The 22,852-nt window shown below is 50.0% G+C and overlaps 4 protein-coding genes across 4 annotated transcripts; 3 read left to right on the forward strand and 1 right to left on the reverse strand.

Annotated features, from left to right (window-relative positions):
• The first annotated feature begins 1,531 nt into the window (after nt 1-1,531).
• Nucleotides 1,532-7,044, forward strand: LOC128267243 (uncharacterized). Its single transcript, XM_053004045.1, has 4 exons — nt 1,532-1,650; nt 2,583-4,323; nt 4,402-4,514; nt 5,621-7,044. Exons 1-4 carry the CDS (start codon nt 1,551-1,553, stop codon nt 5,818-5,820), a joined length of 2,154 nt encoding a protein of 717 aa, XP_052860005.1. The 5' UTR covers nt 1,532-1,550; the 3' UTR covers nt 5,821-7,044.
• Nucleotides 7,045-7,548: 504 nt separating this feature from the next.
• Nucleotides 7,549-9,159, forward strand: LOC128266958 (probable chitinase 2). The gene is made up of 4 exons (XM_053003748.1): nt 7,549-7,633; nt 7,697-7,861; nt 7,930-8,125; nt 8,190-9,159. Exons 1-4 carry the CDS (start codon nt 7,549-7,551, stop codon nt 9,157-9,159), a joined length of 1,416 nt encoding a protein of 471 aa, XP_052859708.1.
• A 993-nt stretch (nt 9,160-10,152) lies between these two features.
• Nucleotides 10,153-14,326, forward strand: LOC128267249 (probable chitinase 2). The gene is made up of 4 exons (XM_053004054.1): nt 10,153-10,470; nt 12,742-12,906; nt 12,987-13,182; nt 13,257-14,326. Exons 1-4 carry the CDS (start codon nt 10,368-10,370, stop codon nt 14,242-14,244), a joined length of 1,452 nt encoding a protein of 483 aa, XP_052860014.1. The 5' UTR covers nt 10,153-10,367; the 3' UTR covers nt 14,245-14,326.
• A 2,001-nt stretch (nt 14,327-16,327) lies between these two features.
• Nucleotides 16,328-22,423, reverse strand: LOC128266960 (uncharacterized). The gene is made up of 5 exons (XM_053003749.1): nt 22,032-22,423; nt 21,661-21,908; nt 19,497-19,663; nt 19,354-19,416; nt 16,328-19,285 (listed from the first exon to the last, which is right to left on the reverse strand). Exons 1-5 carry the CDS (start codon nt 22,421-22,423, stop codon nt 16,328-16,330), a joined length of 3,828 nt encoding a protein of 1,275 aa, XP_052859709.1.
• Nucleotides 22,424-22,852: the final 429 nt, after the last annotated feature.

Raw genomic sequence — 22,852 nt, forward strand, 5'->3', positions numbered from 1 at the left:
AATGTAAAGTTCAAATGAAAATGTATGTTGCTTGTCCCTTTCCTTCGCGGTTTCCTAAAGGCAAAGCAACACTAGCAACAGTTTGTAACAATGTTCTGCCTTTGCTCTTAACTCAAGGTTAGCACAGCCTGCCTTGCTATTTAAGAAACTACTAAAACATTGCCCTGTTTGCGATTCGATCGATTTATAATCCTCCGTTGGCAGAGCTCAAGCGCGAACCACGTGAACGGAGTGATTTACATTTTCTCCGGACTCGTAGATGGAATAACAAAACTCTTACGAATCAGAATCTGATTACCATCTCCTGAGGTATGCATCCTTCCACACTGGCCGGTTCGCCTCGCTGCTTGGCGCATTGGCTGCGACAAACAGTTTCCATTTACAGACACATTTTGCCGCGCGCTCCGGAACTGATTGAACAACTCGGTTCCAGCAAATGGTGTAAATTGGCCAGCAATAAGTAATTGAAAAAATACAAACAGGCTACATCGAAACCATACCTATCATCAGCATCAGAAAGGGGCGCACGCAAGGTGCAGGGGCCGCCCGAGAGCTCCGGGCGTTGCTTGTCCATCGAGACGCGTCCGGGAGCGTGGAGGCGCACATTGCCGGCTCGTGTTTCTGTGCACTTTAAAAATTATCAGCGCCTCGTGGTTGGCAAGCGGGGTGGAAGCGATAGGCTAGATAACGATAGCTCCCGGTATGCACCTCTGAGTCGTTCAAATGTTTGTATTTTTATGATTCTCCCGTTTTGTTTGACTGCTGTGACTTTCTTCTCAGCTTTTGCACGCTGCTGCAGCATGGCGGTGGCACATGGTTTGCCGTGAGGCAAAATTTCCCAACCCGGCACACATTACTCATGGGAGCCGATTTTCAGCAGCAAATAAACGTTGCGTTTTATTGTTTTTTCGCCGTATTGGTGGGGATTGGTTCGGTTATTCTTGCCAAGTGCGTAATCCTTACTGCCCTCGGTGTTGCCGGGAGTTTTATGGGCCATACCGAAGGGAAGGTGATTTGAATTTAATTCGAAGCTTACCGTATCATGTGACGACCCCCAGACAAGATATCGAAACTAGTAGCACGTTGTATGATGTACCAGATCCACCCGGCAGTGTGTTTGGTTACGTGTCTACAATTACCTTCCACTTTCTGAAGGCATTTCATCGCAGGTGACATAAAGCAAGCCTCGTACGGAAGGACGGAATCACACCTTCCACTCACCCTAAAGGCCCCGGATGCTGTACAAATGGCGTTGTGGTCGATGGAACACCATCATTCGCCCGGGATAACCCGTTGACAAACATGTTGTTCTCTGGTCCTTGTACTGGCAAAAACAGCGCACACAGCCGTGCGTGCGATTGTTTGTCTGTTTGTTTCTATTTGCCACTCGACTGTTAGTGTGTCAGTCGGTCTCTGGCTGGCGATTGCACACGGTTCTCGGATCGGTCACAGCACGGTCAGCAAACTACGCCAGTAGTGTTTTTGGCGCGGGTCTGGTAACATCGTCGCTTTAAGGTGGCAAAATGTTTGAAGTGATATTTTTGGAACGAATGGAGATCGAACATCTGTTGCGGTATCTTGACCAGCTGGGCACCAGTCCCGAACACAGGTCGCAGTCTCAGGTGCACCGGATACGATCCCGACATATCAGTGAGTTTTGTATTGAGCCATCGAAAGCTTCGCTGAACAATGTGCATCATTGCAAAGGATTCCTGTGAATCGTATGAAACTCTGAAATGGGCCAAATTTTGTTAACTATGAATGAGACCGTTTGAAAGATGAAGAAGTGCGTCCAAATTTTGTCGGTGGGTCCTTATGTTGATTTTCTCTTTTACGTAGTACGTTTTTCAGCGTTATCAATAGAGGCCATTGGTCGAACATTGTTGAGAAAACTTCGCTGTTGTTACGCACATGTGAGCCGTGTTAAGAATACATCTAAGTCAATGGTTATCATTATTAGAAGGGACAAAGCCGTGTTAAGCACCAATTTGAAGTTTTGCACTAAAGTTGATGCTCTGTCGGGATTCGCAATAACCCTTTTGCGGTTTTTTGATAAGAAGACAAAAAGAGTTTCGAAGTTAGCAGTAAACTGTGGGCCAGCAAATTTCTGTGTGGCTTAGTTATTGGTCTGACCTAACGATCGTAGTAGAGGATCAACGAGGATCTTGTGGCATTCGTTCAATCCACCCTTACTTCAGTAGAGGCATGCAACAGAGCACGTTTGTTCCCTTTTATTTTATCTTTCTCCTTCGCAACAAATGTTTTTGACAATTTAAAGCGATATACAAATCGTTAAGAACTCGAGGCAACGCAAGGCAAAACGAAAACAATCCTTTTCTCTAATTGATGGCCATTCCAGAAGCAGCTGGTCTCTGCAAACGAAATTCACCTTTAGAAATCAAATATCTTTCACTTCACAGCACTTGGTGTCCACCAATGGATGTTTAGACCTCTTTATACTATGTTAGCTTCACTGGTTTCTTCCTGAAACTTCACTGTTGCACCGTGTTTCGAGTTAGCTGCATCGTCTCTCTAATGCTTGTCTTTTATTTATTTATATTTTTGCGCCAATTGCGCAACAGTTCGATCACGTGTACGGTACTGGCTGAACGACATTGTCGATGAAATGCGAAAGAAGAGTCCGGCATCGGTTCAGAAATGGGTCGATTCCATACAGATGCCAAACAGTGGCCCCGGCACCAGCGATGCACCAGATTCGGATCATGGAACGGTTCCGATGCAGGATGATAACGGGCCATTGGCCGGATCAAGTCAGCTAGCGGTTGCTCCAATGGCTGGAGAAGCGGAAAAACATCAAATCCAGCACCGCATGACGGTTGACGTCGAGTCGTTGGGGCTGCACGATCAGCACTGGGGAGAAGATAGTAGCGACGAGCAAACGGAAGAGCTGGCTTCAGCATACCGTCGGGATGTACAGGAGGGGAACGCACATTTCACGGCCAGCCTGGAGAATGTACTTTGTGAGAGCCCTCAAAACAATAACGGTACACCCGCGGTCCCAGATTCAACCATTTCGTCCAGCACACCGAAAGTGGCCAAACTTGGGGAGGACTCCGATCGGTCCAAGCAATCTAGCGACGGAGGTGCGGGACTTTCGATACGGAACTTTCTTTCCAAGAAATCGCTGTTGGGAAAGTTCAACCGGTCCAGTTCGAACCTTGATCGTAGCCCAACCACGCCCGGGGACAATATTCCACCCGTCGGTGCACCGGACGGCGGACAGACTGAAGTGGACGTACCGGAACCGGCAGCGTCGTCCACGTCGGCGTTTGGTGTAGGCAAGAGTAAGATAAATGAGTTCTACGATAAGCTCAACATGAACAAAGCAAAGTACGGGTTGATAAAGGCGAAGAAGCTGGACATTCGCAATATGCTGGGAGTTGGAGGCAATGCTAGTCGTCAGGATTGTGCGATGGGTATCCCCAAAACATCCGGTGATACTGAGCATGCGCCTGTGGAAGCGCACCCGAATGTGGTTCCGTCTGTACCTTCCGAATTGGTTCGTGAAGAAAAACCACCTCCCAAGGAACAACATGAAAACGATCATTCGATCACAGAGTCGCCGCAGCAGGAGGACCCTCTCGAGGTGAGCGTCGTTGATGTGGATCCGTCCGATGCGTACGAGTTCTCTTTCGATGAATCGTTCCCCAAATCGGATGAACTGATCCCGGGGATGATCAGCGAAGAGGACGAGGAAAAGGAAAACATACTCGACACGGCCACCGCCCCCGGTGGAGGACATCATCCGTACGCGTACGATGTGTACCTTAACCCAGCCAAACCGCGAGCCCATCGGATGGGTATCGGTCGGATTGGGCGCAGTTCGAGCGAAAATCCGCGTGCCACCGGGCGACGATACAATTTGATGGAGATTGGGCGCAGTTTTAGCGAGATGAACGATGACGACGAGTCGTTTGCCATCAGCGAAGGCAACAATAGCTGTCCCAATCCGTCGTCGCTCAACACCAGCTCGAGTATCAACAATGGCAGCACCAGCAACCTGACTCGATCCGTCCCGGTGAGTCCGATACCACGAACGTCGAGCAAATTGAGTATCCAGCAGGAGCATCACAGTCAGTCGGCACAGCAGCAACAGCAAATGTCCGGTGCTGGCCAACATAATCAGCGACGGCGTAGCACCATGCTCGTAAAGGACAGTTCGCTTCAGTCCGATTCGAGCCGCTGTTCGAGCGTCGAAAGTCTATTGAATGCCCGCAAACCCGATCCGGAGAAAATACTGCTCAACCTAGGCTTCGGCCCTGCACCGCACAGCACGGATGTACTGTCCAAAATACCAAAACGGTACGTGTGGTTCCGCAGTGCTACCAGCAGCATCCGAAGAGAGACGAAACTGAGTTTTCTTTGCTTCTCTTTCGATAGGTTTCTCAAACCATCACAGGTACGGGGCGTTGATACGGAAGCTTTTCTGCGGCAGCAACAACTTTCTATGCAAATCCACGAGAACAGTGTCCTGGGCTATCGGGGCCTAGTAGGTAAGCATAACGCAGACGGTGACGCGGCTTTCTCAATCCTTGTGATATCTTCGTAGGATCTGTTCCTATGGCAGTCTGAAGGTTACGGTTCGCTATTCATATTTTCCTCCTTTCCATTTTCTCTCTTTACACCGGCCGATCGTTCATGGATCATCTCTCGTATCGATCATACTATTCCAGCCGATTACGAAAAACTGCACATTCTGCAGCGCTTTCAATCGAGACCCATGTAATACATGAAACTAAGTGGCTTCGAGGACTCGGAAAGAATAAAAAGCGCAACTTCATCAATTCGCTGTAACTCGCTCGCTGGTGTGCTGGGCAACATTGGCGCTTTTCTCTCTTCTACCGCCTTATTCCGTCTCGTCCGTCGTGTATGATTGTGTCGTTTGCACAACACGGTTCCCACTAACCAAACATGTTTGTAGTCTATTAGCACACTCACTAAATGTACACACCGCTGTACACGAAGCGTGTCATCTATTCATCCGGAATTCAGTAGTCACAATCAAATGATTCGGTTCCGCTTCGGGCGCTAGCTAGCAACAGACGAATCGAAGTGTAAGCAGTGTAAACTACCCTATTTGTGCTCTGTATGCTTTTGTGTCTTGCTGTGGACTCTTCGATTTTGTGTCTAACAATTTCTATATGATCCATGCATGCGATTGTTGTTTTGCAGTACGTTCTTCATAATTTGATTTAGAATAGCCGATGATCCTGCACCTTGCTACGTTCGTAAGAATTACTGAATGGCATATACCCTAAGTAGCTTCCTTTTCGCTCATTTTGATTTAATTACGGTTAAAACACACTTTTTGTACTAATTTTAAACACCTTGCTTAGTTTTTGTCACACATTTTACACATTCACTTTAAACACAATTTACACATTCACATTTTACTTTAAATTACATTCATTGCTCGTTCCATTTCTATCGTGGTTATGTACTACAGTTTAAGTTTCATTGTTTTCGGTTTTGCTTTTTCGCCCCTAAAGGGCACAATGCATTCGCTGCAACAAATGTGATGAATGTGTTATTTGCATTTTTCTTCCCTTTTCCCACCGGATGCTCTAACCTTTGTGTTTTTATTTCCTTTCTTGCAAAGGCAACCCACACATTCCACCCTCGATGATAGTGGCCAAAATTATGGAGCGGTTCCAGGAGAACGATACAAAGACGCGTCTAACGGCGACCGGGATTTCGCTGCCACTGTCCGATAGCCGCAATTCGTCTGGCCCCCCATCACCCGTCCCAATGACACGGCACGGCTCTCTAGCGACGGGCGATGGACGATTAAAGTTTTAAACCAGAGAAAGCACTGAACTATCGTGAAAGTCGTGATCGCAAGTGATACACCGTTTTAAAGTATACTACTAAAATCATTCGCGCTGTATAGTCGACATTTCGAGCTTCTTCAATGCCCATTTAATGGTCACCAAACGGCCGCGATGGTAGAATTGCTGTTATAGCTTACTCACTTACTTAAGTATCACACGCAACTCGGAAGGCGGACCAATGCTCACGTGTGACATGATGAATTGCTCTATTAACGCAAAAAGCACCTTTTTAAACGAAACATTTTTATGTGGTCTACTTTGGAAGTATCGTACTATGTACTATTGTACCTTTTCATGCCCAACCTTCTCCTTCGGATAACCTTTTACAACGAGAGCACAGACTTTAATCTTCTAGAATATGAGTTCCGGCTTTCTCCATGCCTTTTGTTAGCCGCTGCACCACGGACGCGGCCTGGCCGCGGGTATAGTTAATCTTAAGGGTTTTGTACGGTGAAGGTGGATGAGCAGGATCGTAAAGATATTACGTGGTTACGGAATGGAAGGGAGCATTTTGCAATATTTTTTCCTCTATCTGTCACTCCTAAATTCCACTCTGCGTCCTTGTACACCCAGATGCCCTTATCATGTGCTGTGTTGCGTAGCGAAACATAGTTTAGTTGTTGAATGATGTAAGATATTAGAACACCGCACCGTGCGCCAGGCACGGTGGCTAAATTATGAACTTCTTAATAGGTAGCATAGGTAGACGGCTCACAGCAAAACACAGAGAGCAAGCACCATTCCTGAACGGATATAAACCAGCGGAACAATCGAATCGTAAGGTTCTTGATAGAATACTGGGATAGAAAAGAACAAATATCAAAACGAATACAATCAAATGCAAATGCATCACTAGTGGCAGCTCACTTGGCTGCATCTTTCTAGACATATCCTAACGATTATATGAGTCCCCCTTGTTGCCGAAGAGCGATCCGCTCGTATAGATTTTTATTGTGTCGTATTGTGGTTGTAATATTTACCTACAGAAGATCTTCGTTCATTTGAGGCGTGAAAATGAGTATAAAATTCGCCCAACACTAGGACTGTTCAGGATCGAAGAAAGCAACGTGAGGATTTCGAAGATTGGCCAGGCAGCGATATTTTGCTGGCATTTGTTTGTTCTTGAATCTCTATTACTGCGGCACTGGAGAAGCAAACGCACCTGTTAGAAATATAAAAATTAACGTAAAACCATCAATCTTTTTCTGTGTAACATAATTAAACATCCGAAGGGAACAGCGAACGTTCTGACAAGTATGATTTTTCGCATACATTTGGTTGTTTCTCACATCATTGCTGTTACATAGGTTTAACGAATCTTTCACGATCGCTTTTATCTTCCAATTGGTTTTATCATTCAAAGATTTAAGATACTGTTTACAGTACCACCTTTTGTGATAGAAAGGGCAGCATACTTGCATTCGCTGGCAATTTCGTTAGTGGCGTGTCGGACTCTGGAGCCAACGAAAGAAATACATGGTAGCTGCACATTTTGGATTTTAATTTGGGAGAGTGTTTTGTTTGGGTAACCTTGTTGACAGCAACTGTTCAGTTTGCGCGGTGCACTCGTTATCAATTGCGTTCCGATCATCTTTGATAGCGATAAAAAAGTGTAACATCAAAGAAGCAACGTTTTTCCGGTGCTGAAGGAGCTTAAAAAGAATCAGTTTCAAACAACGGTCTATTACGGCAAATGATGGGCCACATATTCGCCATTAGTAAGCCACTTTTGGCAAGGTTACTTCTGCTACGGATTATCAGCTTCGTTAGCGGTAGCGTCGGTAAGTAACAGTGGATGCCATATTCGTTCAGTCCTATTATTCGTTCCTACGTCGTGCCATTAGTAACCGATCATGATATGGTGGTAACATGCTACATCTCAACGTGGGCCGTTTATCGCGAGGGTCCCGGTTCCTACAGCCTGGACGCGTTCGATCCTACCCTCTGCACGCACGCCATCTACGCATTTGCCGGTTTGGACGAACAGAATAATACCATTCAACCACTGGGTAAGTCTCTACGCTGTTCGACACGAAATGTAACGTAGAGCTGGATCAATTTTTTTATTATTCTGCAGATGAATGGCAGGATCTGAACGAAAACGAGGGCAAGGGAGGCTACGAAAAACTGATAAGCATGCGGGAGGCTAACCCACATTTGAAAGTCTTATTGGCCATCGGTGGCTGGAATGAAGGCTCTGAAACGTACTCCAACCTGACCGCCGACCCTGAAAGGCGTCAGGCATTTGCAACGAATGCTGTTCATTTTATTAGGTAAGCTGATGGCTTTTCCAACGAATGGTTACAAATTGAACATTAATCATTTTGCTCATTCAAGGGAACATGGCTTTGATGGTCTGGACCTGGACTGGGAGTACCCAACGCAGCGCGGTGGAAGTCCAATTGATAAGGAAAACTTTGTGGCCTTCGTGCAAGAACTGAGCCAAGCATTCAAGCAGTACAATTTACTTTTAACCTCCGCTTTTGGGGCGAGCAAGGACATCATTGATTCGGCGTACGATGTGGAGGCTCTGTCGAAGTACCTAGACTTTCTGCACATAATGTGTTACGATTACAACGGAAGCTGGAACCGACAGATTGGTCCAAATGCACCACTGACAAGCAAAGACTTCCTAAACGTCGAGTACACGATCGAATACCTGCTCGATCTGGGTGCTCCGTCCAGTAAGCTTGTGCTGGGTCTACCGTTCTATGGCCGTACCTTTGTCAGTCCGGTGGCCCAAGCCCGAATGGGTGATGTGTCCGACGAAGTGGGCTTCCCTGGACCGTTCACGAATGAGAGCGGCTTTATGGGCTACAACGAGATGTGCGCAGAGCTGAAGCGCAATCCTGCCGACTGGACGCTCTCCTGGGACGTTGCCGCGGCCGAAATAGTGGCCACCAAATCGAACGACACCGTGTCGCAGGTGGTAGTGTACGATAGTACGCGGTCGATCGCGATCAAGGTACGATTCGCCGTACGTCAGAGGCTCGCTGGGCTGATGGTGTGGTCAGTCGATACGGATGACTTTAAAGGTCTGTGTGAGCCGGAAACGGATACATACGTCGATTTTGGTGACAGCGATAAGCTCTCCATTCCGGGCCCGGTTACTGGCAAGTATCCGCTTCTCAAGACGATCAGTAACGCCATCGTGGTGGCTACCGATGAGCTGACGCAGGAGAACATCGTTCCCAACGAACCAGAACGGTACGAAATGGACAGTTCCTTATCGGATGTATCATCGACAGCAAACGTGGTTTGTGTGTCCAGTATCGTTTTCAGTGCTCATTTATTAAAATTGATCTAATTACTCTGCAAAGTGAAAAGCAGTTAAAAATTCCCAATTCCTTAAAAATGGCTGCGTTCGTGCCACTAACGGCTGCGTACATTGATGACGCAAAGAAATTTAAATATTAAAACGAGGGGACGATCAACGAATGGTTGGTTTGGTTTGTTTGATCAACTAAAACCTCCATTGTCTGCCACAGACACTAAGTAAATATACGTTTCGGAAACTCGACTTTAATCAAATTGTGTAATAAAATCATTGGTATTTTTAAACAAATTAATTCTGCAACAACAAAAAAGGTACGCACCAGAAAAATTTCATGAAATGTCAAAAATTAAATAAACTCATTACAATAAAATTTCCATGTTGCCTCCTGAAACGGAATACTTTACATTCAACAAACCGGCATCGAGATAACCGCCGCGCCAGCAGCAGCAGTGTTGGCGAACCTTCTTCGATATGTTTCCTTTGCTCGCACCGAACAAATGTGGGACATGAAGATAGAGGTTCGCCATTATGATTCATCGTGAGCATGGAAGATCGCTTCGTTTCTTTTTCCTGTTTTTAATGTCAGATAAGCAGGAATCCATCCAATTCTCTCTCGTGGTGCGTTTCGTGGTGTGTATGTGGCAATGTGTTTCTCTCGCGCAACCAAACGATCGTGAAAGGTTGGCCCGCGTATCGCGATGCGGCCGTTAAAGTTTGTGGCACGGTGCTCGGAATGAGTTTGTGTTCTCGCACACACTCTCGCGTTTAATGCACCACGGTGGCCCGCGTCTTAAGCGGGTCGGCTGGGCGTGATGAGTTGCGCTTAAACCATTGTGTGACCGGTTGTGGTGTCGGTACGACGCTCCAGTTTGTCCGAGTTCGTCGCTTGGTACGCGTTGATGTCGTGGCGCTTTCGGTTCGGTAGCTCCTTTCACAGTGAACGAGGCAAGAACACCCAAACAGTTGATCAGGAGGCGTGACATATTTTGTACCGTGCACGTGATTCTAGATCTAAAGGAGAGTTTCTTGCCGTGCAGACCTGTTTTTGTGGTCAACGTATACGAGTTGGCGGGGGCAACGTTGAGGCGAGTTTCGGACACTTTGCATGGAGTAAAAAAGTGATTAAAAAGAAGAAACGTGAAACAAGTGTAAATAACAAACCGAACCTCCGCTCTGTGCAAAGGAAACCGCCATTCGGACCGCCGAGGAAACTCGCAGAAAAGAGAAAATAAATTGTAATGCCGATTACGGGCCAAATGCCTGCCGTTGGCAGTGGACGCATGTTGGTGGGCCTCCCGCTGGTATTGCTGCTACAGGTTGGCCTCGGGAGCGGCGCCGTAGGTACGTACCCAAGAAGCAATAAAACCCGCACTACACAGCAGAGTTCTGATCCTCGGGACTGAAGCGGCCGCTGAATGACGAAACGTTGGTCGGCGAAAGGTCGGGATCGCGGGTTTGTCATAAATGTTTCTCTCGTATGGCGTAAGCCAAAGTTGCTCAGTTTCTAAGCAAGTTTTCCACGGGAACGGGTTCTTCTCCCAGATCGGACCATTCTTTGTAGATTGCTGTGTCCATCCATCCTCCCATCACGCTTCACGCGTGCGTATACGTGTGGCCTTGGGGTAGTTCGTTGAAGCCGTTCACTGGGCAAAAACTATTCCACTGGACTTCCTGCCCCACCGAAGGCATCCAATTACGTCGATCACACTGAAAGTACTGCTTAGGAACACTGCACTTATTGCGGTGCAGTAATGTATCGGACCGTTGCGCGTAGTTTGTTAGTTTTTCACCACAAACCAAGCGTAGGAATTAAATATTGTGTAAATGTTGGTAATAATTTAAATTATTTTGGAGCGAACTGTGCTCAAAATAGGTTAAAGTGTTGATATTGAATTCTAAATTGAATGAATTGAATTCTAATGCAGTCAGGTGCAGTTTCTTGTGTTTTTTATGTTAATTTTTAGCTAGCTTCACCACTCGAACTAGGCTCTTTAACCAAGATTGTAGTTGAAATAGGACAACCGTCATATGGTTCCGGCAAGTCCGCAACAATCTGTCTATGAATGATTTGCCCATAAGCATGAAATATCCTTCGTTACAGTATCACGACTACCGTGACTCACTGACGGCAGAAGATAACTGGTGGTGCGGAACTGGCCGAAGAATATTCTTGAAACACTTCCTTATGCGCATCGTCGCTAAGATGCTGTCCAAAGATCGTTTGTTTTGTGTCCATGTCTGTATAATAAACGAAAGAAACGGCAAACAAGTAAATAATCGTCATAGGAGCGAAGATGGGATGGACAGGTTCTTGTGGTTCTACAGCACCCGACACACAACGGGTGCTCATTGTTTGATCCAGTTTTGTCTCGTACCGGTTTGTGAAGGTGTTGGAAGCTGAACTCATTATTGCATAATCCACAACGAAGCCATTGATGGTTCATAGCCTAGTTAGCTTTTCGTACTGAGTATTTGTTTTTCTTCTGGATAACAACGATCGCCATGTATGTACCAATACGGCTTTCATTTTAGCGAATGAGAAATGCATAATTTGCCTTTTTTGGTAAGGTTTTTTACTATAAACTGGAAAACCAACTGGCAAAGGTCCGATGTAAAGTTCGTGGTGCCGATGTGCTAAACGATCGTTAGGTTGACGCATTTAATTCACTCTCTTCTGCAAATTGTTAAAACAAAATGTAACCTTAAAATAGCATCTGTTGTTTTCTCTTCCCTAAGAGGAAATGCAGCACTTTGCTGGTATTAAAACAAATGTTTCACATTGCCCATTTGCCCCTTAAAAAAACAAGAAACGAATGGTCAGCATTTTCCTGTTGTGTGTTGTTGTGATAAGCCAAACTCAATCGATCGCTCGAAATATGTCCAAACAAACCAACTCATCAGCGTGCGTGACAAAGTGCAAACAAAACGTTGAAAAAACAACAGATAATTTGTGAATGTTTAGAGAGTGGTAACCCTTTTCAAAGGAACACAGGTGGGTTTTATCAAGCCAAGCCAAGGAGCACGTTCGCTGAGACCAGACCTCTAAACCAACCTCAAGCCCGCCACCATTTACGCGGGTATGGTTCAATCCTTTCCTTTGGCTATTCTTTTACAATTCTGAACGTTCGCCATAATTATTCTTGACCTTTCACAATTGGCCAAGATTACGAGTGCCGTTCGGGATGCAAAACCCGTCGAGTGCGATTTGTGAAGTAGCCGAGCGATAGTAAACCGTCGGCGAAAGAAGGTTATCAAAGGGCTTTCTTCGACTTGCCGCCAATCAAGCTCCGTGACTAAGCTCCAGCTGACTAGCTGACCGGCCTACCGGACAGCGCTTCCTGATACGCGTAACGCTGTACATACTCGCGAGAGTTCACTACCGGCATCACGGCCCGGCAAAGCGATCGCTGAGGCGTGACTCATGTTTTGGTTTACAGCCGGTATCGCTGCACAGCAAAAACCTTTACTTCGAAAACATACCATTTACGTCCCCCCGTGCTTCCTACCGAAAACCTACCGCGTTTCTTGAATCGATATTCCGGGAGTGGTTGAAAGTTTTCGGGTAACTATCCACTAACCGCAACTGCCTTACATTCCGTTCTCCATCCTCAGTCACCGACCACGACCGGGTGGTAACATGCTACATCTCAACGTGGGCCGTTTATCGCGGGGGCACCGCATCCTACGCCCTGGACGCGTTCGATCCCACCTTCTGCACGCACGCCATCTACGCGTTTGCCGGTTTGGACGAGCAGAACAATGCCATTAAATCGCTGGGTAAGGTGGTTTGTTTACTCTTTGCCAAACGGCACCTTTATCAGTGCGGCCGATGTGTTTCAATTTGTTCCGATTCGCAGACGCATGGCAGGACCTGAAGGACAACTTCGGCAAGGGCGGCTACGAGAAGCTGGTGGGGCTGCGGGCGACCAACCCGCACCTGAAGGTCTTACTGGCGATCGGCGGCTGGAACGAGGGCTCGGAGAAGTACTCTAACCTAGCGGCCAATCCCGAGCGGCGTCAAGCGTTTGTGAAGAACGCACTTAGCTTCGTCAAGTGAGATAACACGGAACACGGAACCCCGATAGACGACGCACGTTACAATGTGTTTCACTTTGTTTCGCTTCCAGGCAGTACGGTTTTGACGGTCTGGACTTGGACTGGGAATACCCAACGCAGCGCGGTGGAAAGCCCTTTGACCGGGAAAATTTCGTCGCTCTCGTGCGTGAACTGAGTCAGGTGTTTAAGAAGAATAATCTGCTGCTCACTTCAGCGATCGGCGCTGGGAAGGATACGATCAACTCGGCATACGATGTAAAGGCTCTGTCAAAGTACCTGGACTTCCTGCACATCATGTGCTACGACTACAACGGAAGCTGGAACCGACAGATTGGTCCAAATGCACCGCTGACCAGCAAAGACTTCCTGAACGTCGAGTACACGATCGAATACCTGCTCGATCTGGGTGCGCCGTCCAGTAAGCTTGTGCTGGGTCTACCATTCTATGGACGTACCTTTGTCAGTCCGAAAGCCCGCGCACTGCTGGGTGATGTGGCCAACGAGGTGGGATTCGCTGGACCGTCCACGAAGGAGAACGGCTTTATGGGCTACAACGAGGTGTGCGAAGAACTGAAGCGCAATCCCGCCGACTGGACGCTCTCCTGGGACGCTGCTGCGGCCGAGATGGTGGCCACCAAATCGAATGACACCGTGTCGCAGGTGGTAGTGTACGATAGTACGCGGTCAATCGCGAACAAGGTACGATTCGCCGTACGCCAGAAGCTCGCCGGGCTGATGGTGTGGTCAGTCGATACGGATGACTTCAATGGGCTGTGTGAACCGGAAACGGATACGTACGTCGACTTTGGTGACCGCGACAAGGTGACACTCTCCATTCCGCGCCCAGTTAGTGGCAAGTATCCGCTGCTCAAGACGATCAGTAACGCCATCGTGGTCGCTACCGATGAGCTGACGCAGGAGAACATCATTCCAAATGTGCCGGACGATGTCAAACCCGGCAGTGCGTCGCCTTCCGGTTCGTCGTGCAATGTGATTGGCATGGCTGGTAGCATCTTGGCCGCTGTGCTGTTATTTCGCACGGTCGCTAACGTTTTTTAACGTTTTTCTGTTAGGCTAATAGTGTTAGTGTCATGTTTGGCCAGCGGAAGTCAAAGGTCTGTAATTAAAGTGGAAGAATGTGGGACGGACATTCTTTTTATGTAACTAAAATAAGTTGTTTTCCTTGTGAAGTTACGCCAAAATGATGACAATCAGGGTGTTGTGTTATCCATTTAATACTGCTTTCGCTTCCATTTATTATCCGTTTGTATTTACTTTGACGCATCGTTTGTTTTGTAACAAAGTTAGTGCATACGTTTTAGGTCAGCTTCCGTTCCCTTCTCTGAGCCGTACGTAGATGTTTGGTTTAGATTATAATATTTGCTTCTTATCATAGTCGGATTAATATATCCAATGTTGTGTGCTTTACATCGTATGTCCTACGTGCTGCGTCGAAAGCGTAAGCAATCGTCTGTACATTTGGACCAGGATTCGGAAACGGATGCGGTGCGGATGCAGATTGTTGTAGCTCTGGTTCCAACGAACGAGAGGATACATCACATTTCGGCACGGTTCATTGTACTGTTTCTTTTCTTTTTTCTTTTATGTTGAGTACATCGAAGCGAATCGCCACTTCGCCAACTCGAATGCGAATGGAGCTGGACGGCGCCATTGCTGATTTTATTTGAACTGTCTTCTCGAGCGTGTTCGATTATCTCTGCACGCCAGTCTTTCTACGGTGATTAAATACTAGAGCGGGAGTTTCTACACATTAGTAGCTCGGATTTCACTAGGGACAACTTGTACAACGGCACTATACTATTTTGTTAGCAAATCGGGCATATAATGGAGGGAACAAGGGATTGTTTTGCCACGATCGGGACAGCGCAAAGGCTCTGGGTCCCGCGCGCTGGCAGCCCGCTAACGACTATATCAAAGGAAATCTATACAACAATATAATGGCATTTGCAGTATTTTTCTAAATAACAATAGTCCCCGGCATTGCACCTCACCGCTGTTTCCGTACCTCCACGCTTGAACGGAGCCTGTTTTCAACGGGAAGCCATATGTACACTTAACAACGCGATCAGCATCGCATTTCATTGATTGTTTCTCCCGTAAGCATTGAAGACGAAGAAGCGAAAGCCGAAAATCAGGAAACCAAAATTAGCTCGGGGTCACAACTTCTTTTCGCTTGATTCAATCATCTTCCCAGTGTCGCCGCCAGTGTTTTTGTTAACATTCGCTATCTTATCGCATTTTGATTTTTTTCTTTTCGAGGATTATACGCATTAGTCACAAGAGGGGAATAATGATGTTAAAGCTACCGATTCTAGGAGATCATTACGCAAAAACAAGCTAGCGTCCACGTCAGATCCAATCGAGCGAAAGGACCGGTTGATGATTAACGCGCTCTTCTTAGAATGCAACCGAAAAGGCAATCTCTTGCAAGAGTGATTTATGTGACCGACTTCTTAGGCAGGGCACGGACACGGACCGGGCAGACTCACAACATGTGTTCATCATTTTTCTGCGGAAGTAAAGTATGCGGCTTGCGGACAGAACAGTTTATGAGAAGGGAAATGCGTAATATTTCGCAGCCTAGCGACCTAGAGAGCTGAAGGTCTGCATAAGCTTCGTGCAGCGAAAGGCCATGGCATTGGCACAATTGCTTATGATACTTCGGGTAGTTGCATGTCCGCGGCCCATTACACGCTTCCTGCTTCCTCAACCGTGTCGACTTCAAGTGAATCGATCCATGTGGCCCAGTAGCTCTGAGGTGTAACACACTGCTCCGGAAGCCAGGGTTCAGTAACGCATTTACTACACAACAAAAAACAAACATCTAACGCAAGGAGCTCGTGTTGTCCCACGCAACTTCTTTTTGGCGCGCTACCTATGGATGGAAACGGTGGCATTGGGTCTCAACTCAGTTTGTGTTGATTATTTGTCGGTTCTGGATGGAATACGCACACGGACTGCGGGTGCGAAAACTAATAACGATCCGTCGTCTATTGAGAAAACCGGTGTCCGGGTCAGTCGATGAGGTTTGGAGGTGTCATTGGCCATTCGACGGACACGCTGTGTGATGCCTGATCTGCCAGAGTTGTTAGCCGGATGTCGCTCACACGTACACTTCGTCTCACAATCGACGATCGCCGCCGCTGCCGCCGCCACCACCACCACACCGCTCATCGTTGGAGGTATCTTCGTTGTCCTCGTTGCTGCTGGCGCTCACATCGTGTACCGTACTCTCACGTCGCCCCGACGACGAAGCAGATCCGGTAGCCACCGATTCGTCGCTTTGGTTGTAGCTGCTGGTGTGGCGACCCTCGGGGTACAGCAGTCCCACGTCGTTCCCGCTCAGGTTCTGGATGATCGAACTGATGTTGGTGCCGAGACTTTGGCGTTTGATCGGGGTGATGTTGAGGTTTTTCGGTGACTTCGGTTTCGACTGGCTGGGCACGGTGACGCAAGAGGAAGATCCGGCCACGCTCGCTGGTCCGGCCGACGATCCTGCTCCGAACGGTGCGGGTACGCTGGGGAACGGCACCGGCAAATCCTGGCAGGACGATGACGATGGTGATGACGATGCATCGAAGGGTGTTAGCGATAGGGGGGTCGTCTTAAATCTATGCAATTCCTTGATTACCTCGTACTGCGAGTCGGGGGCCAGGAAGATGTCGTGCAGATTCTTCGTCGAGCGCCGGTGCGCCTCCTGGCTCTGCTCGTTCGAGGAGTACGGGTACGAGGCAATAAAGTTACAGCTGCCCGGCGTCTCGTGGTCGCCCCGGATGCCCGACTGGCTGCCATCGGTTGCAGGCGGAGGCGGAGCAGACTGTGATGGTTTACCGCTGCTGCTGCTACGGGGGGCTGCTACCTCCGACGGGTAGCACGACCCTATCGAGGGAAAGTTTGTACTTGGGGTGGCCGGCGAGAGGTCCGTGTAGTCCGTTTTCTCGCCCGAATCCACTGAACACATGCTTTGGCGGGAGATGTCCTTCGGGATCAGCGAGGACCGGGGCATCACCTGCGGTTTCTCACCCAGCGGTAGTGCGGTCTGCGGGAACGGGAGCCGACTCCGCACCGAAGGTTCCCGCCTGCCGAACCGCTGCGCAATATACTCATCCGCTTGATCCGGTTGCTGCATCTGCTGCTGCTGCTTGTCCTTCTTGCTGCGTTTTTGGCCCGCATCCTCGTAGTAATTGTCGTTCTTGACGGACATGTTACAGCAGCTGCTCACGTCGGCAAAGTAGACCTCCGATTCGGTCGGCTCCAGGAGCTTACCGCCGTTGAGGGCCGCTTCGGCTTCGAGGGCTTCGACGGTCTGGAAGCCACTGTTCTCCACACCACCAATCCCGACCGGTTGCTTCAGTCGCCGGGTCTTCGGCGGGTGTACGATGGCTCCCGGGCGTATCCCTCCGCCGCCGCCCAGCAGTCGATGCGAAACCATCGGCGATCCAGGGCCACCACTGAGACAATCGACCGCCGTACCGCTGCCACTAGTGTTCGACGGATGACTCGGCTCATGGTACTCGTTCTCGGACGTTTCCAGCGATGCCGAAGGGTTGCTAGTCTGTGCGAGTAGACTGGCCGTTTGGTTGGCCCCGCCGAACACGTTCTGCACGTTCACCCGACTGGCCGGCTGACCCACGTTCGGTCCGATGCTCTTCGCTCCGGCTTCGACGCGCTTCTTTGCCTTCCGCAGCGGCAGCGTGTTGGAGAACCGATCCCGCCCTGGTCCGTCACTGTCCGACGGTGTGTTTTCGTAGTTGTCCTTCGTCTGCGTGCGCTCCTTGCCATACCCGCCGCCCGTTTGCTGCCGCTTGCTGCCACCTCCACTGGCCGCGCCGACGTTTGTCGCATTGATACAGGCCGCGGGCGAGTTGTTGCCACCACGTGGATAATGATTGGGCGCCGATTGCGTAGGATGGCCGGAGGCACTGGACTGGTGGCCCCCCGGTTGCGGACCTGGCACGTACTGCTGCGGAATACCGTGAACGTCGACACCCATTACGGCGTGCTGGTGGCACTCGAGAATGGTTATACCCGATCCGGGTCCGTTCTGGGCCATTCCACCGCCTGCCATCATAGGGCCCGTGCCCACCATTCCCACGGTGCTGGGGTCAATCAATGGCGGACCACACTGGCCAGGGTGGATGTACTGGTAGCGACCACGGCGCGCAGGACTGTTCGGGTCGCTGTATGGTGGCGGGGGTCCCCAGATGCCGTACTGTTGGTCAATCACGTTGTACCGCGGCTGCACGGAATCACCGAGTAGTGTACCGACGGCGCCCGGTGGGCCACCCGCGCCCGGTCCCGCTCGGTTTCCGGAGAATCCGTACTGGGAGTCGGGACTGTGGGGTGACATCCGCTGCGGTGCGGCATCGCTACGCTGCCACGGCATCCGGGGCCAGCTCCAGCCGGGCAGGCGGCGACCACTCGCATTCAAACGGGCACTTCCACCCGGCTCGTCCCCTCCCGGGTTGGGAGAGTAAAAGTTACCGGCCTGTCCCGGTGTCCAGAATCGATTGTCCCCTTCCCAGGGGTAGGCCGACGGCAGCGCGTTCCGGTGAGCATGGCACTGCTCGCAGCACCGACAGTTCCCGGCCCGTCCACCACCGCCCACCGGTCCGCCAGCAACACTGCCGACACCACCGAGCATCCCCGGACCGGACGGCAGCACGGAGGGAGCGCCCTGCTGGCCGGAGTAGAGCGAGCGGCACCGTAACTCCAACTGCTCCCAGTACATCTTCTTGCGCTCGTGGCTGAGCAGCTGGTACACGAGCATGCAGCTAAAAACGGCCACCAGCACACCGGCCACCGACAGACCGAAGACAGCCCGCAAACAGGAGTAGAGTGCGCCGTGTACGACACCACAGTCGGACGTCGAATCGAACACGAACCGCACGCTGCTGTCATCCACGCCGTCCGTTTGCTTATCGGCCGTCACCGAGTAGCAGGTGCAGGTCCGGGTCTTCTGCGTGTACTCGCACTCCCGCAGCACTTGCAATCGGCTCATGTGCAACACGGTCGTCGTCACCGTCACCAGAGCGCACGTTAGCGCGGACGCCAGCCCACAGGCCCCGGACAGTTTGATCTGTGAAGGATGAAGCGCAGTTTGTGAGCGAAACGGAGCGACAGAAGGAGAACCCGTTGCGAACGTACCAAGTAACTGTATCGATTCCTTCGCCTCGCCAGACTCATTATACAGATGCCAGTCAGCATGAGCTGCAATTGAAAGGGCGAGAGATTAGTTAGCTTATGTCGTCCTCCTGCTGGGAGTGCTGACACTCCGGAAGTGCACCTACCAGTGTCGCGGGCACGAACGTTGGCACCGTTTCGAAGTACCCCACGGTGCTGGTGTACGAACGGAGCAGGAAGTAGATGCCCAGAAACAGCACACCGAGTAGACTGGAGATGCCACCGCATATCAGACACCAGATGACGTACTTCCGCACGCCGGATGTCGAGGGAGCTGTGGAAAAGACAACAGGCTGTCAGGAAACACCCTTCACAAAGCGCGTGTCACCCATGTAGCCGGAATATTAACCCGCTGTGGCCGAGGGAGGGCGCGTCGGGTCGACTGGCGGTGGTGCCCACGTACAGGTTGGCACACTGTACTGGACGACTTGCATGAACGGATACCCGTGCATCCTGTGGCGGCGGAGTTTTTTCGACGACTTTTCCGGGGCTTTCCCTGGGCTCAAGGGGGTTGCAATACCCTTTGGGCTGACGAAAGAGACACTTAGCACGGCCCTCAAACCGTTTCGACTACACTAAACACAGCAGTCCGTGACGTGATTGATTCATTACGCACAATTTGCATCATTCCTTACTCCACTTAGAACCTTGCTTCCTAGTTTTACGGTCAATCTAAACATTAATCACTAAGTAATACTGCTATTGTTACCGTCTGTTGTACTATCTGGTTTCTAATGCAATCACCATTCGATCGGAATTGGGGGGGAATATGGGGTTCCTTCTCAGACCACCCTTTATTGTACTATTTCTATCCCTACTTGTAGTTAGTGCTCATTATACAACCACTGCCATCAAAACAACAAGCTTTTAATGGCACACACTCGAACGAACTCTAAACCGATGGCCAAGAGCGTGATTGTGAAAAGAAAGTAAACATTTTGGCAACCCGTTTGCGGTCTGCACTATTCCGCGCTGTTCTGTAAGGCGTAAATTTTGGGTGTCACTGGGCAGACTCTCCGGAACGCTAGGCACACTTTCTCGAACTGGTCGTCGGATTCGCGTCGCGTGCTCGGAAAAATAATCGTGAACGGCAGTGCTTTGCCAACTGTTTACTTCCTTTCCGCGCAAACACCAACCAGCCAGTTCAGCAAACTTTTGACAGGCGAAACGAGCTTCTCTGGTGGTTCCTCCCACACGCTCTCTGATGTGTATCCTGGAACGCTCTGTGTCTGCTATCCTGGCTATCATGTGCTGTGGCATTTCCCTAAACAAATGCCACTGCGCTGCATACCACGGGGCGCACCAGGCCGCCGCGTGTCTGGATCACACACATAGGGCCTCGCCTCTGTGGTCGTGATGGCCTGCCCGCTGGGGGAACAGAGAGCGCGGACTGGGTAAAACTGGCCGTTTGGGCGAGGCGAGGCAGTTGCTCTTGGGGGCCGTGGGCCGCAGTGCGCCGAATCGGGCGTCACGTGTTAAGAGATGTCCCTTGATGGAAGAGAACGGGTCTCGGTTTACCACCGAAGGGTTAGCAGGATACGAACTGACGGTTAGAAGGTTTCGTTCCAAGTGTTTGTTGAGCAGTCTCAGGACTCTGGAGTAGAAACCTCAGGGACCATCAGCTACATATTCTGCAGGATACTGGCCTATGCTGACGACACTAGAAGACCCCGAGCCCCGTACTTTGTCCAAAATTAAAGAAATCCTTTTAGGCATAGAGGAAAAATGGAGGAACCTTACTTTCGTGCAACGTATACGTCTCGCCAGATTCCGGTGGGTTGCTCATGAGAGTACCTGTTCAGGACAGGGCATCAGGACAAAAAGGACCTGATTGAGGTGCCAAACAACAGTTGTAATCGCTGACACTCCAACTTCTTTTCTTCAAATCAAAACTCCTTAAACAATCAATAAACCAACTTCCGCCGAGTGTTCCGCGCAATTGTTTTTCCACCGGCAATTCGAATCGATTCTTTCGGCGAGAAGCCGTCATCTCGCGTTCCCAAAAAAGGTTAGGGGTTTCAATCTCGCGCCCAGTTCGGCGCTGATGCTTCGCAGCCATTAAATTGAAACGTAAATTAATTCTTCCCCAAGGAGAGCGAGAGAGCCCGGCCCGGCCTTTGGGGCCGCGGGCCGGTGGTAGAGCCATTGGCACCATCGGTGGATTCCCACACCGCGAGAGGGATCGGAAAATGGGTTCCAATTATCTTCTCTACCTCCTCTGTCCCGGAGCCTCCCGAGGAGGAGTGCCGAGTCATCTCGAGTGCGACTTACCCGGGTCCATCCGCTGCAGGGTGCGGGTTCGCGGTGCCGGCCGTGGCGGAAGTGGTGGCCCTCGATCGTCTTCCGAGATCTCCTCCTCCAGCTTGCTGTTGTCGAGCACGTTCGCCCCCCCATCGCTGTACACCTCGATGTGGTGACTGTGGTGATGATGATGATGATGATGGTTGTTGGTGTACTTCCGCTCGTCCGAACCGAATCGGGCCGGTGAGCTAAGCCTCGAGCCGTGGTGTGCGGTGGCACTGTGTGTTGCGACGGAGTACGCCGTCGGATGTCAACGGTGACAAAACGGTGAGAGAAAGTTAAGCAAACACAGTTTCATTACCTCCCACCACGAGAGGCGTCCCGCCGAGGCGAACACTTACAGCGAAATCTTCTTGGTGTCTAGATTGATGTCCAAAACGCTGGGCGTGTTCTCATCGCAAGACCCGCCAGCCCCGGGACTGCCCCCGAGTCGGTGAGTCGGTTGTTTGGTGTTATCACAAGAACTGGAGCTCGACGGCATGTAGCGATGATGGTGATGATGCGCATGATGTGGCGCTACCGCCGCAGGGTGGTGCTGCTGCTGCTGCTGTTGATGCAGTACCGCCGCTAGGCTATTGTCGCTGTTATAGTCGAGATCCGCCTCGGCGGTCGTGATGTTGTAGGCCGGATCATGATGCAGATGATGATAGCGATGGTGTTGCGGCTGTTGACTTTGCGACGAAACGGCGCTTCCCGGTGGTATCGGTGGTAGGTCGTTCAGCTGGACTGTCATCGTGAGGGGTCGGGCTTCCAACAAACGTTCGGTCAATTTACTTTGCCCTCCGGTTCCCGCGTTACGGTCTGTGACTTTGCGTTTGGGTTGGAGCTTCGATCTAAAAGGAAAGGAAAACGCAAACAAAGCATGAAATTGAAATCTTAAACTAAATCCTAAACGACGATCGGCGCGCGGTGTGCTTGCTTGATCAATCGCAATTACGACAAACGATCGAAGCTCAAACTGACGCCCCGGAGAAGCGTGACACGTTGCTGGTGTGGCCTATTTTGCCGGTCTCACGGGCCTTCCAATTGGTGCTAGGCGAAAGGGAACACGATCGTCGCCAGACCGTCGTCGGAAGACCTACGCGTGCACCAGTGCAAAGCGATCATTTCAATTCAGTAACCTAATGAACTGTCGACTGTGCCGAAATCAAGTTTAGGCGCC

This window comes from Anopheles cruzii, chromosome 2 (assembly GCF_943734635.1).
Source record: "Anopheles cruzii chromosome 2, idAnoCruzAS_RS32_06, whole genome shotgun sequence".
NCBI lineage: Eukaryota > Metazoa > Arthropoda > Insecta > Diptera > Culicidae > Anopheles > Anopheles cruzii.